This window comes from Haliotis cracherodii, unplaced genomic scaffold (assembly GCF_022045235.1).
Source record: "Haliotis cracherodii isolate W230 unplaced genomic scaffold, xgHalCrac1.p SCAF_40, whole genome shotgun sequence".
Classification (NCBI taxonomy): domain Eukaryota; kingdom Metazoa; phylum Mollusca; class Gastropoda; order Lepetellida; family Haliotidae; genus Haliotis; species Haliotis cracherodii.
This window is the reverse complement of record NW_027266298.1, coordinates 164146-181707: the sequence shown is the minus strand read 5'-3', so window position 1 is coordinate 181707 and position 17562 is coordinate 164146. Positions and strand designations below refer to the sequence as shown.

Sequence of the window (17562 nt, the reverse complement as noted above, 5' to 3'; positions counted from 1 at the left end):
TTCAAAGACGGCTGAATGACGTCCGACCAAGGCTGACAACTGCAGCTGAACTACGTCAGGCATTCTTTAGAGTGTGGGCTCAAGTGCCTTTTGCCTTCATCAACCGCCTCATCCATGTTGCACGGCAGTCATCAATGCTCATGGCTGACACACGAGATACTAACTTGTGATGACATTTTGTCAGAGACTAGTGTTGTGTTTCACTTTAAGAACATTTGACACTTTAATTTCAACTTTGATGATCAGTTTTTCAGTTTCACCTTTTTGATATGTCTCAAAGTATCTTTACAGTGTTTGGACAAATAAGGTTTCTCATATAGCAATCAATGGTGACGTTTCTTTTGCGGTTCGGTATATTGATATAATTGCATATTAATTTCATGTTTTTTTTAAAATATGAATAATTATATCTATGTTTGTCATAAAATTGATACCATGTTATATACTTTATGTGTTTGTATGATATGCCAACATATTCAATGCGAGTCATCCGATTGTCATCTTGCCGTGTTTGCCATATATATACTTTAATTATATGTTCTCAATATGCATTTTTCTATTCTGTACGCATCAACTGTTATGAATTACCTCAAAAGGTTCGTTTGCGTGGAAACCGTTCGTGAGTAAATTGATTTTATCTATCTCGATTGATTCACTTAATCACGGTAGCCATGGGTACCTAAGTGGACATGGAAGCTCGGGGTCAACCTTTAATCCAAATCAGCAGATCCTTGAGGTCAAAGGACACAAATCTGCGAAGCTGCTGTAAAGAAGGCTCAAACCAAACTGTATCCCAAAACTTCTTCACCAACAAAGTAATTCATCCAAAAGATACAACTTATTACCAAAGAGACAAATAAAAATGAATATATGTTTATTTAACAAACGTTATATTCGGTATAACACTTTCTTAGTAAAGTACAGATGCAAATACTTTTGGGGGTTAAGTCCCGTCCAGGATTCGAACCCACACTGCCAGTGTGAGGCACCTATTCGCCAGCACACAAAGTGAGCGATCTCACCAGCTCAGCTACTGAGGTTTCCACAAAAATGGAAGTTCGACAACTGGTAGTGTAGGGCATAACATTTGTTACATTTGACCACTTTCTACAATGCATTGTTTCATGTTTGTTTATTCAAATGAATTCAAAGAATAATTAAAGCTTTACACGTGCACGTTCGTACTAAAACATATGTTGTCAATCGATAATGCCTTTATCGTGTTTCAGTTTGATGTATAAATAACCCGCCATGTTGAGCGAACCACCCAGGAGGTATATACACGCAGCCAGGTAAAAGGACGCGACATACCTGCCTGTTAAGTCAAACAGGGAACCTGGAAACAAATAAACGTAGAAAATATACGTCACAGTCAAGACAGAATCACAAGGATCCTGTTACAGTAAGAAGATGTACATGAAAGTAGGGATACAGGACGTACAAAGGCATCTTTACAAGACTTCATTTTCTATTCACACAACAGTATCGTTGAGTTACATTTTTGGTTTACTAGATGTCATTATGTCTTGGGAACTGAGATTTCTTACACATCTGTGACTGAGAACCCCATTTGAGATAATTGGTATCAATCATATGTGTGAGATCGAATTCCAGGGCTGTGATTAGCTACTCCATGTTGATGACCTGAGTGAGTGAATGAGTTGGGTTTAACGCCGCCTTTAACAATATTTCAGTTATATCAGGGCGTGTCAGCTTAATGTGGGAGGAAAGCCCGAAGTGATGCAGTTTACCACTTCGGTGAAACCCACGAGCACGGATATGGTGCTGACAAACCTAGAAACATAGTCGGGGGAATAGGTTTTTGGCGTGTCCAGGGTACGCAACTCTGCACAGCGAATCGTGGCGCCTTAGAAGACTGGGCCACCTGTGACCCCGGTGATGACCTGAGGTCAGATTATGAAAGACTACTTTCCAGATTGTAATTCATTGATAAGTTGCTCGTGCTTCAGTCGAATGTTCACCTACGTCTGTGTTGAACGTTATGACTTTTAGAGTGTAAACCCTCTTGATGCCACATCCACATTATATGTTCCTCCTCTTCAAACCTCACATCGAAGTCGAATCAAATTAAAAAAAATCATTCACTGCCATTTTGGGCAAAGCAAAAAGTTACATATGGAAATTCAGTACATCATAAATCTCGGCATTTTTGACACATTACTAAATAACCATTCACGTTTTTTTTCATTCTGTTTTTAAAAATCCAAATATCGGATATTTACTCGAAGAATTGAATTATGAAATAGCATACTAGTGATCAAGGGTATGTGTTTGTCATTAACTCACATATGATAATTTTGAAACGTCGCCTAGAATGGATTAAAATGTTTTGGAAAATACGCAAACAAAAACGCCGAAGTGTTCGTTCCGCCATATTGGATAGTGTTGACAAAATCACGTTTCAAGTGCCGATTATTATTGAGAGTCCTGTATTGGATCACGTATATTTCACACTCAGCCGCGATACATACATCCCTGAATTCCTCTAACATTTTAGAATGTCACCAATACAAATTATCTAGATGAAATCAAACGATATATATTACGTGTGCAAGAACACTGTGCTCGGAAAACTGTTCTTGTTGAAATGTAAACAAAGCAAAATTCAAGTTTTACACTGTGTAGCATTTTCTCCTATTAGAGCTTTCCGTTTGTCTGATATTGCATACACTGGCTCACGCGTTTGAGACTATTTATGGTAAGGGTATCGTAGCACTAATTATGGAATTACAAATATATACATTACAATGAATAAGTAAATTCAACAGAAATCGTACAAATTTCCGTGCTGAGTGACGCCATGACTGACGGAAAGTCACGCACATCGACGACCGTAGTTATCTGCATTTCTGACTAATTTCCTTGGTTACGTAGGAAAACATAAAACAAATAACAGTACGAAGATTGTCAGATTGTTTCTGATCACTTACATGACACATTTATGTACATACGATCCCTCGATCAACAAAAATACTCCTCTGGAAAACCCGCGTACCGTTGTCAGTGAACACGCCGTTTTGTAAATGTCGATTAGAGTGCTAAAAAGTTTCGATTTTAGGGTGTGTAAGAAACAGATTACTCCACTCGTGCCTGTCAGATACCATTTATCTTACAACTCGTTGTTTCAAAGCGTATCCAACGAGCTTTCGCTCGTTAGATACGTTTTGAAACAAGTCGTTGTAAGGTAAATGGTATCTGACAGACACTCGTGTGTCACCTAGGCGCACAAGGATTTGCAAACTCTTAATTTGTTACCACCATACCATAGTCATGGGTTTTACCATGCTGGTAAACGTTTGTGAGTCGATTAAACAAGCAAAACCCATGACCAAGTATCTAAAAAAATATATTAACAACGTTGTTGTGTAGATCGTCTTAACATAATAAAGGCATCCCATAGAAAACAAATTAAAATTAATTTTGATATTTGCACGCAAAGGCACGTTTTGTTGACAAACAAGCTTGTCAATCAAGGTTTCATGATCACTTGCCGGGTGAAGTCATTCTAGATATGTGATGGTGGACATTCAGAAGAACTTACTAAATATGACATGTTGCTATGACGTTTACGTAGAGCTTGCAAATATCTTCCCACACTGACATTTCCTTTTCTGATGAAAATATTTGAAAGGCGAGTACTAGTCTTTCTCGAACACCTGGTCATTCCCGTGGGTTGTTTTCAGATGAACAATTGACTTGCTTTTGCATATGTTGTTGACGGGTGCCCCCAGTGGGGCAGGACACGCTCACCTTTTCGCGAACGCCTGGGGTCATCACTATTTGATAGTGAGTCATAGACACAAGCTCATGATATAGTAGGAATAAGTAAAATTAGTTTTTTTCATATAACCCTCCTGCTTCTAAAAATGTCCACGGGCAGCATCACCTGTTGGAGCCAGAGTTGGAGTATGTCAGAATAATGTACAAGGAATTACAGGTCATCTGAATGTGAATGAAGGGTGTTAGCTTGAGTCGGAGTGGTAGACTAGCAGTATTCATTCAGGAGGAAAAGCCAAAACGTAATTCGGAGCTTCTGAGACATGCAGAATATTCAACAGCCAAACTTAAATCCCTTTGTTCCGCTGACGTAATGATATCAATTTATGACAAGGGATGACGTCACATGATATTGTTCTCAGTGTTGGAGCAGTGTCCCTTCCTGTACACGAAGCTTGGACAGACCAATCAGCTCAACTGATGAATGCTCCAGTGCTAAAATCGTAAAGTAATTCATTGGGAATTTCCTTCTTTCTTCTACGAGAAACAGTAACCAGCAACCCACATACCTGCAATAGGAGAGGCAACGATGACGGATATCCCACTCAAGAAGTTGGTCAGTCCAAGGGCGTTGCCGGTATGGTCGACTCCAACAATGTCAGTCACAACAATGGCGGTGAAGACCGTCCACGTCCCTGGGGACACACGTGTATACAGAGATTCAGAGTTTCAGAGTGAGTTTCAGAGTGAGTTTTAAGGTGAGTTTCAGAGTGAGTTTTAAGGTGAGTTTCAGAGTGAGTGAGTGAGTGAGTGAGATTGTGTGTGTGTGTGTGAGTGAGTGAGTGAGTGAGTGAGTGAGTGAGTGAGTGAGTGAGTGAGTGAGAACACCACGTGATTCTCACCTATGAACGCTCCTTGAACTGCAGCATAAACAGCAAACAATGCATACGTCTTTACCATCGTGCATAAAAAAGTGGCTGCGCCGCAAATCAACAACAGGACGGCATAAAAGAAGATCCTATTGACACAGCTGAAGTCTGCGACGTAACCAAACACAAGCCTTCCCAGAATGCCCACGAGACCCATGATGGAAACCAGGAAGGAGGCGTCGCCCTTGGCAACCCCGGTGAGACGAGCCAAGTCGGGGAGGTGCACATACGGCACCATGACACCGAGGTGCGTGAATGCTGTGGCTGTCAGGAAGATGAGGAACGGGCGATGGTTTAACACCACGAACAAGCTTTGGAAGGATACACAACGTGGATGACGTCTTTTTAGGTGTGTTCCTGCAGACAAGATCAAATAATTAAGATTCTGTATTCAGCAAATACCATAATAACGAATTGACGGATATAACGAACTGCTTTTGGGCCCGTCCATTTGCTGTATATATGCTTATAACGAACTACGGTTATAAGGAAGTAAAATTAGTGAGATCTTTAGAGCCGTAGTTTACTGTAATTGATTTAAGTTTTATCTGTAAAATCAGTTATGTTTGGGATCTGTACTTTATTTTTTTCTGATTAGTGAGGAAACCCCCAAATTACGTTAACAATTTTGGCTAAGCCGTCATGGTACGGATACGTTGGTGATAAACAGATAATTTGAAGAAATCTCTTGACGAAGGGCGACTCCAGCCCACGATCAGATGTTTTGTACATGACTAAGGGAAGTAACTTTGCACTGCAATCTGCGTCGTTCTGCTATGCCCAGGAATGCCGTCGAACATATATATCTGGGAACGTATTCCTCTACATTCTCAGAATGAAATATTAACCCTTTATGTAGTAAACAATAATGTTGCAGAGATCTACTGCATCTAGAATTAGTTACTTTTCCGCTGTTGTGCAATGGTATGAGGTGGCATTCTGAAGAGACTCCCGCAGACGACGAGGTTGAGTGCTACCCCTGACAACACCATCATTATGCCTCGCCAGCCGTACTGGTTGATCAACGCCCTGTACAGCTGGGGCAGGCACATTGTCCCGATTCCAGCACCTATAGCTGATATGGATATGGCGAGACTCCTCCTCTTCCTGAAGTAGACGGTCACTGCCACAACACTGGGCACGATGGACAGACCAAGACCAAGCCCTGCAGAGTATAATAGCTTTGTAAACTGGATCTGATTGGTTGAAATATGTTCTTAACACTCAGGATGCCACAGGGAAATATAACTACCGGAAACTTCTTCTATTTCCACTATATGTAAGATGATGTCCTGTTTAAAACTGCATCATGTACGCATTTCTGGAATGTCCATTTAAACACGATAACGAATAGTCATTTTATTTTACCTTTAAGTTAGCAATATTAACTTCTCAATTCTTTTCAATCTATATTATTTACACACACATTTTTTGAAGGATCAAATGTGTTGCACTTGTGTTTAGTCGGTTGATAGAGACAACAATGATGCCAGATGCATGTTTATCAAAAACGATTCAGGTGTTGTAATAGCTTATCAGCTGGTCCACAAATTCTGAAATATTGAATTCAAACCAGGATATGTTTTTTTTATTTTTTTTGAGTTTTATAAAAAACTACACCCTATTGTTGTCAGATCTTATACGATCTGTCCTGACTATATTAAACTAAGACTGGTTTTCATCGCTTCCTTTCTTGCACAGCAAAACTGTGCATGAAAACACAGGAACATGCTGTAGAAGTCTAAACTTGGAATTCCATCAGACATACTATTTGCCACTCATGCATCAGATTTGGAAATGTCCTCCTCATGTCTGCTATAAAACTCTTTGAAAATTTTACTAATGCCTTGAATATTGTAACCCTGATCCAACAGCTTTGGAGCAAAAGTCGTATGACGCTCTAAGATTTTTTCGTCCTTCGAACATACTGGATTGTACCTGTGCAGCTTTTGAATGTAGACACCAAGGAATGGAGCTGCAGGAATATTGCTCGCCATAAAGGGGAAGTCGACCATTGAAATTTGGAAGTCAACCCTCTTGTCTTACAATCTTGTGAAGAGTATTTTTAATCACACCTTACGGATGATTATTGTCAATATTCGTCAATCCGAAACTTGTACAATGGGGGCGTTTTCACTGAGAACAAACAACACAGTCCATATTAACAAGGTTGGGCTAAACAAGAAATATGTTGAACTCGGGCGTCATATCGTGTCGTGTGTTTGTTGTTTAATGTCGAGCTCAGAACTATCCCAGCTATATGACGATCGATTGTAAATAATCGAGTCTGGGCCAGATAATCAGTGCTATGTAAGTGTAGCATCGTGTCCCCTACTCACCTCCCACCACGCCGAAACTGAAGTACAGGAAGGCCAAGCTAGGGGCGAAGGAACTGACGAAGAAGCCAAGAGCTGCCAACACACCAGCGATGATGGTAGTCACCCGGCACCCGTACTGCTCTATCAGCAGGCTGGACAGAGGCCCTGGTGGGAAGATAATGGAAGGTTTAACAATGTTCCACTGATTTCATGTTTTGGAGGACAACGTAGAGTCGTGCATTCCTCATGATCACTGCACGTTTAACAATATTCCTATATTTCCAGCCATTTCACTTCGTGGGGAAACACACTTAACACGAATACGCCTTTGTCGGTGGAAAGCAAAGACATAAAATGATCGTTTTCATAATGATTGAGTAAGCGAGTGAATTTGTTTTTACGCCGCTTTAAGCAATTTTCCAACAATATCACGGCGGGTAACACCAGAAAAGGTTTCACACATTGTACCCATGTCGTGAATTGAACCCGGGTATTCAGTGTGACAAGCGAACGCTTTAACCACTAGGTTACATGACTAGCTGAGATTACTAACTATCATTGTGAGAGGAGAGTGCCCTCTAGCCCATGCGTGTTTCATGACTTAAATGAGGACATAGTTAAAACAATATGTGAATGCCACCATAACCCGATCTTTGCTTGTACTGTGGTCAGTTTGGTCGTCCATTCGATTTTAACCAGTTCTTTGTGATTTAGCTGAAATACTGCAGCGTTAAACAACATGCACTCGGCGGCAATGACTAAGTTTCAGTTTCCCTAGCACCTATGTTGACAATGTCAAAACAGTCCTCATTTCTACGGACGATTCATAATGTGAACTAATGGCGTTTTATTATAAATTATTTGATCATTGATATTCAGACCTACAGCCCTGCCAGCCCTGTTATGTCGGCTTCGTGTTGTGACTTTGTCAACACAGATGTTCACTTTCATATAAATAGTTTCTGTAATACTGCAAATATACATGTACATAAAACCTTAATTTCGAATATTTGCCAGGCAAAATAGTGATAACAATTCTATGGATGGATCACTGAACATAAGTGGTGACACAAGGGGTTCGTACAAAGGATAAGCACGGTCTGGCCTACTGGTGGGAATTCGCTCTAAAGCTCACTTTAATTGTTCAGGAAAATCTGTATTAAGCCCTTATCATAATTAAGCCTTACAATACCAGTTCACGTATGCCAATCGTGTGCACCTGTGTTCCGAGTTAAAGTGTTAAAGAAAACAGACCTTGCTCGGGCAAGGGGTTCTTGTAATGACCTCAGCCATTATTAACTCGTAGTTATTATCAAACCAAGTACCCTCCCCATACTCAAATCCCCTCATCATCAACCCTATACCCATCGTCGCCCCCACATCATCAACCTTATCCCCATCGCCACCCCAACCCCACATCACCAACCATATCCCAACCTCCACCCCAATCCCCATCATCAACACAATCCCCGTCACCAACCCTACCCCAATCATCACCCCAACACTTCATCATCAATCCTATCCCAATCGCCCCCTCATCACCACCAACCCACTTTGTGTTGGGTAAACATCACGTTTTATATATAGTACTCTATGCACGAACTACGCATTCACCTGATGGAGGAACAAGAGTAAGCTCTGAAACGTCGTACAAAGAATAAAAGAAGTTGTCATCCACAAACAAGTATCACATATTCATCATCCCCATCATCATCCCCACCCCCTCATTCCTACCTGCCATATGCATAGCTCCACTTGCGACCGACCCCACCCAGGCCACCTCTGCTCTGGTAGCGTTGAACACATCCACCAGTTCCACATAGATCACTCCGAAGCTGTACACGATACCAAAACATATAAACGCAGCCACAAACTTTGCACCAACACAAATCCACCCCCACCCCCCATCCGAGGGGGACGGTGTGTCCACATCCTCACAGGCTATCTCAACACCCTTTGTGATTTGAATTGCTGTGATATCATCCCTCAAATAGTCCAGCGGCGTCACTTCCTCCAGGTTCAGGTCCGTGGTCAGCTCCTTGCTGATCTCCTTCATTGTCCAGGCCAACTGCCCTCACCTGTGATTGCGCCTCCAGCACACATCACACGAGTGTATACTACAAGCAAACAGCGAACGTGAGAAGACAGCAGTCAGGCTACTCCATGTTCAGGTAGCACATGTTGTGGAATAAAAATGGCTTAATTACAAAGGAAACAAAACGAGTGTGGTTTCTGTCAGTGAATATACATGAAGAGGATCGCCATCTGGTGTTTGGTCGTACAAACCGAAGTTTGATCTCGTATTGGCTTACTCTGGTTGTTTTGAGCTAAACTTATTAGCAAGTGTTTCATACTTGGGTTTTCTAGAAAGCCGTGAATTATCCTGTGATTGTCAAGCTATAAGTGAAGTTTCGTGTTTCCTTGCTCAATCAAAGTAGCTGAGTATTCAGTCAGTCAAACACGTTTCATGTTCAGAAATTCTCGTCTAAGTGACTTCTTTTAGGGATAGGCCCTCTGTGTCTGTTTTCCACTATTTGTCATTGGTGAGGTTACTCACTAATTAGAATGTTGAGTTAGTTAACTCTGATGTTAACTGGTCACAGCTAACTTAATTGGCAGTGTACTCATCTTGTCAATGCTTTGTCAACGTGTTGTTTTGGCCACTCATATTTTATTTCTATAATACAATTGCTTAGCTGAGCGGCTTGTGTGTTTGCTCTGATTTATTTAACTAGATATCATTGTCAGTATAGATTGTTTTTTTCATCTTTTATATTGTCGTCCTTTGATACAATTACTGCTTGTAATAAACCTGTGAACCTATTACCACGTTTTCGTAAATACTTCTTGACCCGTGAAGATCCGGGGTAGAATAGGTCTTCAGCAACCTATGCTTGCCGTAAAAGGCGACTATGCTTGCCGTAAGAGGCGACGAACGGGATTGGGTCATCAGACTCGAGGACTTGGTTGATGCAGGTCATCGATCTCAGTTGCGAAGATCGATGCTCATTATGACAATCACTTGATTGTCTGGTCAAGAGTTGATTATTGACAGACCGACATCATGAAGCTGGAATATTGCGGCACTATACAACAAACAAATAAACAAACACATCTCATTCTTGTTTAACGTCACCCATGATTATTGGAGCACAGCCTCGTGACAGTCTGTTTTCAGTTTGATCAGCATAAGCCCTCAGACAAACCCAAGGCCGCCAGTGAAAATTTGATCAGTTATATCTTTTCTAGACGTTAATAGTAATTTACAATAGTTGACTGGAGGAGCATCAAGCAATTTGAAACTCCAGAACGAGGCAATACGAGGTAAGGGTAGGGGCGCCATCTCGAGAGAGATACAATGTAGTCGACACACAAGAAGCTGCTCTGCTAAAACAACTGCTCTGGTGAAAATTTACAAGCAACTCTGAAAGGTAATGTATGGCAAGTCAGAATATCACATATCCAGGATCACGATGGGTTGTGATATACGTGTATACAGACAAAAGGTGCATTTAGTCAATCTTGACTGACTTCATGTGGAGAAGAGGTCGTGCTCGGTCAGCACTGAGATTGTGTTTACTTGTGTCAGTAATGTCAGTAACTCGTGAGCCCTGCCCTCGGTGTAAACTAAGTCCTTGGACCCTCGATTCATATTTTGCTTTACCTTAACTTGATATGTGTCCCTTACCCGCAACAATCGATTCTTGTTCAGGCGAATCAGCTAAAGCAAAGCACCACAGAGCTGCTGTAGAGAATCTATGATGAGGAGGTGGGGTGACGATGGGAATAGTGGTGATGATGGGGGATTGGGGTGGCGATTGGGGTATGGTTGGTGATGAAGGGTTTGGGTGGAGATGGGGATAGGGTTGATGATGAGGGGGTAGGGTGACGATGGGAATAGTGGTGATGATGTGGGATTGGGGTGGCGATTGGGGTATGGTTGGTGATGAAGGGTTTGGGTGGAGATGGGGATAGGGTTGATGATGAGGGGATGGGGTGACGATGGGAATTGGGTTTATGAGGGGATGGGATGACGATGGGTATAGGGTTGATGATGAGGGGGTGAGGTGAAGATGGGGATAGGGCTAGTGACGAGGTGGTTGGGTTAAGGTCGGTTGAGGGAGCGGGGCCGTCAGCTACACACATGCCAGGTGGGAATGATGTCGTGGGATTGGGGTAGTAGTTAGGGCAGCAAAGAGCATATACGGTGGTAGGTATTGGTGTTGATGGTGAGGGATGGGGGTTGTGGTGGGGTTGGACGGGGTAGGTTGGAGTTGATGGTGGAGGCTGGGGTGGGATGGTGTTGATGGTGAGGGATGGGGGTTGTGGTGGGGTTGGACGGGGTAGGTTGGAGTTGATGGTGAAGGCTGGGGTGGGATGGTGTTGATGGTGAGGGATGGGGGTGGTGGTGGGGTTGGACGGGGTGGGATGGTGTTGATGGTGAAGGCTGGGGTGGGATGGTGTTGATGGTGAGGGATGGGGGTGGTTGTGGGGTTGGACGGGGTGGGATGGTGTTGATGGTGAAGGCTGGGGTGGGATGGTGTTGATGGTGAGGGATGGGGGATGGGGGTGGGATGGTGAGGAATGGGAGTGAGGTTGGGGTGGTGTTGCTGGTGAAGGGTGAGGTAGTGGGATGCGTGCTGAGAGGCAGGGTACTTGGAGGAATCTGGTGTTAGCGATGAGGGGCATGGGCAGTTACAAGTCTGGGGTTGTAGGGTTAGGGGGAGGGTGCGAGGGGGGGGGGGGGGATTTGAATATGGGGAGGGTACTGGGATGATAATAACTACTAGTACATAATGGCAGCTGAGGTACGATACAAGGACACCGAGCTGGTTTTCCTTGCTTTTGTTTGGTTATAGTTTTAAGAAATCCCCTTGACATCTCAGATCACATCAATCGAGCAATGAGTCAGTGCCGGCATGGGCAATGCATCAAACACATACAATCCCGGTACAGGTAACCATGACTACTGTGACACGCGTAGATGGGGCCATGGCAGATTATACATTTACATATATACATATACATATTCGGAGCATAACATTCACAATTGTAGGTAGGTCAGTACTTGCTTATCTTTTTCACGAACACCTGGCGTCACCACTAATGTTCAGTGATCCATCCATAGAATTGTCATCACTATTTTGCCTTTTGAAATCTGTTCCGGCGAATATTCGAAATTAAGGTTTTATCTACATGAATATTTGCGCTATTACGGAAACTATTTATATGAAAGTGAACATCTATGTTGACAAAGTCACAACACGTAGACGTCATAACACGGTTGGCAGGGCTGTTGGTCTGAATATCAATGATCAACTAATTTATAAAAAAACGCCATTAGTTCATATTGTGAATCGTCCATAGAAGTGACGACTGTGAGCATAGGACCTGGATAATCTGAAATCGGCTTTCCTTGGTAAAACACGTGTGATGTACTTAGTCACAGCCGCCGAGTGCATGTTGTGAAACGCCGCAGTATTTCAGCTAAATCACAAAGAACTGGCGATAATCGAATGGACGACCAAGCTGACCACTGTATAGCGCTGGGTCATGGTGACATTCACATATTGTTTTAACTATGTCCTCATTTTAGTTACGGAACACGCATGGGCTTGTGGGCACCTACTGTCCTCTCACAGTGATAGTTAGCAATCTCAGCATCAGTGTTAGAACAATGCACATTGTATGAATGCGGAACTAAAATATTCAGCCTAGTTCTGTATGCATCGAAAGAGAAATTATGTGAATAATCAAACCATGCGCTTCATTAGTTAACATTATTGATATGAATATGTATGTAGATGAAGTATTAAATAACTACCGACCCATTTGCACAACCGTGCCATCGTTTCATGTATATTAAAGTAAAATATTAAGTCTTAAGAAAACAGGGCAGTCGGGTAGCCTGGTGGTTAAATCGTTCGCTCGTCACACTGATGTACCGGGTTCGATTCCCGACATGGGTACAATGTATAAAGCCCATTTCTGGTGTCCCCCGTCACTCACTCAACCAAACGCGTCCACTCACTCACTCACTCACTCACTCACTCACTCACTCAACCAAACCCGTCCACTCACTCACTCAATCACTCACTCACTCACTCACTCACTCACTCACTCATACATTGCCAACAACATTAGGGTGTAGGTCAAGTATTTTTAAACCGTTTTTATAGAAATAAAATGAACAAATCCTTCTTTGAATTCAAAATTTCAGAAGTTGTTGACCACGTGATAAACTATTTGAATCGTTTCTGATAAACACGCATCTAACATCATTGTTGTCTCTATCAACTGACCAAACACAAGTGTAAAACATGTGTTCCTTCACAAAATGTGTGCGTAGAAAATAACAATTGAAAAAAAGTGATAAGGTAATATATCTAGTTTAAAGGTAAAATGAATTGACTATTTATGAACCTGTTTAAATGAACATTCCAGTAATATGTACATGATTCAGTTTTAAACATGACATCATCTTTTTTCAGGACATAAAATAGAAATAGAAGAAGTCTGCGGCCGTTGGTCCAAACCATTTACTGACAGTGTGACGTTTGTATCGTGCCGTATGTTTGTATCGGCAAGGCATGCCACACCATCAACACACGGACAGCACGAGGTACGAATCAGGTGCATGTACTTGTCGAACCGGGAAAGAAATTGCATGTAAACGAAATTACAACCTATCGGCAATAGGCGAAAAGAAAAGCCTTACATTTACAACATGGCATTGGATAGCATTCATTCAATTATTTTCTGAAATAAGTATATGGCACGACATATTTCCTATGTAATCAACGTTTAAACCGATATTATTCGAGTGAGTGAGTGAGTGAGTATGGTTTTACGCCGCTTTTAGCAATATTCCAGCAATATCACGGTGGAGGACACCAGAAATGGGCTTCACACATTGTACCCATGTACAATCGAACCCGGGTCTTCGGCGTGACGAGCGAACGCTTTACAACAAGGCTACCCGACCGCCCCCGATATCATTTGAAACGGTACTTGTCAATGTCTCACGTGTCTCAATGATTGTAGCTGAGCTATATTGCTTCAAATGGGATTCGGTAGACGTTCGTTGCATAGTGTTTTGGCAGTGATTAGTCGTCCGGAATGTAGTACTATGTAATTTAAGCAGTGGTCACATTCACTATATTTAGATTCCAGTGTGGTGTGTAAATTTCCGAAAACGGAAACCAGCTTGCACGAATATGACGTCATTCATATGTCATTGTCAGTTACACTGAAGAGCTGTCATGACAATGAAAGTACTATGTCTGAAACTGATATAAGGTGCTGTCTTAGGATTGTGTGTGATTGATGCAATACCTTTGCCGGGCATTGACTCATTGCTCGATTAATGTGATCTGAGATGTCAAGGTGATTTCTTAAAACTTTAACTGAACAAAGGCGAGGAAAACCAGCTCGGACCTTGTATCGTACCTCATCTGCCATTATATACTACTTATTATAAACACAAATAAACCACCCACCCCCATCCATCCCTTACCATCAACACCACCCCACCCCATCTCCACCCCATCCCTCACCATCAACACATCCCCACACCTCACCTTTAACACAACCCCACCCCTAACCCCACCCCATCCAAACCCTCACAATCAACAGTACCCGACACCTCATCATTAACACCACCTCAAGCCATCACCCTCCCCATCCTTCACAATCAACCCCTACCCCAACCTCTACCTACGATCCATCATCATCCACACCTACCGCACCCCATCCCCCCAAACACCCCCACCCCCCTCAACATCAGCCCACACCAACCCACATCAGTCATCATCAAACCCATCCCTACCACCTTAACTGCTCGTTGCTAGCTGAATTATACACATCAAAACTTCCGACGTTCCCGTCCCCCATTCACCATTAACTCCATCCAAAAACCCCACCCATCCAGCCCTTACCCTAATCATCAACCCCTTCCCCAATCCAAAATCATTCCTACCTTCCATGACTAAAGCTGAACTTGCGACAGCCCCCGCTCACAAACCACCACCATTTATCCCACCCCATTCAACCCCAAACCCCCTCATCATCAACCCGTTTCCCACCCCCTCGTTCCTACCTGCCATATGCATAGCTCCACTTGCGACCGACCCCACCCAGGCCACCTCTACTCTGGTAGCGTTGAACACATCCACAAGTTCCACATAGATCACTCCGAAGCTGTACACGATACAAAAAGTTATAAACACAGCCGCAAACCTTGCACCGACAAAAATACCCAAACCCCCATCAGAGGGGGGCGGTGTGTCCACATCCTCGCATGCTTTTCAACACTCTTTGTGATCTGAATTGCTGTGACGTCATCAATGGGATAGTCCAGCGGCGTCACTTCCTCCAGGCTCAGGTCAGTGGTCAGCTCCTTGCTGATCTCCTTCATTGTCCAGGTCAAATGCCCTCACCTGTGATTGAGCCTCCAGCACACATCACACGATTGTATCCTCCATGCAAACAGTGAACGCGAGAACAAGCTACTCCATGTTCAGGTAGCACATGTTGCGGAATATTAATGAGTCACGTCTCTGTCTTTGCGTATCCGTAATTCCAAAACACAACACATTAATAACATAAGATAACAGTTTCCGGAGGATTATTCACACATTTCCAATACTATTATTATTTATCAGGAAAAATGTCGTTTTCCATACAAAGGAAACAACGTATGATCTCTTTACCCTAAAATAGATAATAGAGTGTCGTTTATGTCAGTTAACTTTCAAAACGAGCACTGCCATCTGGTGTTTGGTCGAAATGTTTTAGACATCGTATTCATAGTACATGGACACAGCTGCTTCAAGAGCCTGCAGTTTGTTGTGTCGTCAACGAGTTGCGTCTGTTGAGGGAAAATGTTATTCCTTGATCCATGGGAAAAATGTCGGTAAACATGATAGCGATAGCTGTCATTACATCTCTGTCTTCAAACGATCAGGATAATGTGTCAAAAAGGAGATTAAATGCCATCAAATGTATACTAAGAACAATTTGTGAAATGCTGCGACAAGGATTAGTCAACACTGCAGTCTAAACGCAATGCAGTTTATTCTGCAACAATAACATCCATCGAAAAAAGGGAAGGGCTGGCAAAAAACACACAACACTCTTCTCCCTCTCCACCCTCACATAATTAAGTTCAGAATGTTCGAGACAATACACATAATATAAAAGTCCAACATTACTCACTTATTACAATGATATATGGCAATTTTGTATGTGGCATGTTAGAGTCATAATGTCAATATCCAGTCGCCAGATTGCTGCCTTGATGGTTCTGACCGCTGTCTCTGGCATATACGTGGGTTGCCAAGAGACTAAGAACAACCAAGCTCTGTATCCTCTTCATCCTCGAGATCACTGATGGTCCCAAGTGAAGATCCATGAGCGTTCATGGTCACGTCATGAGCATCATTGTCACTGTGCTAAGGACGCTCATCAGCTGCTGCCGATTGTTGTCTTTGGGTCAACTCTTCAACAACATTATCTTTCTCCATAAGACTCTTATTTGGTCTCTGAGTTGAGACGCAAGAACTCTTGGTCTCCAACGGTAACAATCAGTGGGACGAACATCATATACCTTGGATATGAACTGATTTTGTGACAACTTTCTAATCTGTAAGCCACGGTCCGAAAGTCTGATGATCATGTATTTATCTTGAGTATGAGTCTTGTCTCCGTCCGACTTGAGATATACTAGATCTCCAATTATTACAGCTGCAGGGTCTGAACGGAGATGCCCATGTACCTGGCACTTACTGCTTGAAGGATGATTAAGTTGTCTGGAAAGCTGCTGATTTTGTGCGAGTATAGCGACAGGGTTCTTGTTTACGTTTTTAGGGACAATTTCTAGTCTTTGGACAGTGAAACGAATGCAGGGGTAGGATCCACTCTGATTGTGCAACCATCTGGGCCAGGATGCCTAAAATCAGCAGAAAGCATGAGAATGACGTTGTGTAACTGATCATGTCGTTCTCTACAAAACAGGTTTGGGTGGAGAATGAAACAACTTCCCTCAACATATAATGCTTCATGATGTAAAGTGGGTGCCAACATTGTCCGGAGTAAAGGTTGTTGACTGTGAATACAATTGTGATGAGATGGATTTCAACGATGCACAATGGTGAGAGGAAGCAGTAGCATCAGTTATTGCCTTGTCAATCTCAAGTGCATAGACATACCTGTTAAACAGTTGTTTCAGTGGGTAGCATGATGGATGGTTGACGCGAATGTAGAGGGCAGTGATGAAACAGTTGATGACAGTCCTTGGTATTGTGATGCGATCACGCTTTTGGTTGAAACGGTTTCTCATCTGGCACAGTCAAAAGGTTATCACTGGCAATGGAAGATACCCTCAAGTAGCTTTTGACATCCGGGATGTTTGTACTTGTGAGTTCTGACCAGGTCTGGGCAATCCTGTTGAGTGGCCTGCCATGCTGCCCGACTTATGAAAGGCATCTTGACGCCACCATCCACAGTATCTTTAACGGAGAGTGACATGATGACAGAGTCCACAGATTTTGAGATAAACTTGCATATCTGACAGGTCT

General features: G+C 42.7%; 2 protein-coding genes across 2 annotated transcripts; both read right to left on the bottom strand.

Annotated features, from left to right (window-relative positions):
* Positions 1 to 1199: 1199 nt before the first annotated feature.
* Positions 1200 to 9041, bottom strand: LOC139441404 (monocarboxylate transporter 12-like). The gene is made up of 6 exons (XM_071222325.1): positions 8720 to 9041; positions 7007 to 7150; positions 5572 to 5832; positions 4641 to 5024; positions 4308 to 4433; positions 1200 to 1336 (listed from the first exon to the last, which is right to left on the bottom strand). Exons 1-6 carry the CDS (start codon positions 9039 to 9041, stop codon positions 1200 to 1202), a joined length of 1374 nt encoding a protein of 457 aa, XP_071078426.1.
* A 1700-nt stretch (positions 9042 to 10741) lies between these two features.
* On the bottom strand, positions 10742 to 15401 carry LOC139441414 (uncharacterized). The gene is made up of 3 exons (XM_071222331.1): positions 15277 to 15401; positions 15084 to 15184; positions 10742 to 11595 (listed from the first exon to the last, which is right to left on the bottom strand). Exons 1-3 carry the CDS (start codon positions 15399 to 15401, stop codon positions 10742 to 10744), a joined length of 1080 nt encoding a protein of 359 aa, XP_071078432.1.
* Positions 15402 to 17562: the final 2161 nt, after the last annotated feature.

Bases quoted from the DNA above. Each gene is read 5' to 3' on its own strand.
- LOC139441404 (XM_071222325.1), bottom strand. From the start codon at position 9,041: ATGAAGGAGATCAGCAAGGAGCTGACCACGGACCTGAACCTGGAGGAA. The intron at 5,833-7,006 runs GTGAGTAGGGGA...TATACTCTGCAG, and splicing joins CAGTTTCGGCGTGGTGGGAG to GGCTTGGTCTTGGTCTGTCC. The intron at 1,337-4,307 runs GTATGTGGGTTG...ATTTGTTTCCAG, and splicing joins CGTTGCCTCTCCTATTGCAG to GTTCCCTGTTTGACTTAACA.
- LOC139441414 (XM_071222331.1), bottom strand. From the start codon at position 15,401: ATGAAGGAGATCAGCAAGGAGCTGACCACTGACCTGAGCCTGGAGGAA. The intron at 15,185-15,276 runs GTGGACACACCG...TATCGTGTACAG, and splicing joins GTTGAAAAGCATGCGAGGAT to CTTCGGAGTGATCTATGTGG. The intron at 11,596-15,083 runs GTAGGAACGAGG...ACCCTTCACCAG, and splicing joins TGGAGCTATGCATATGGCAG to CAACACCACCCCAACCTCAC.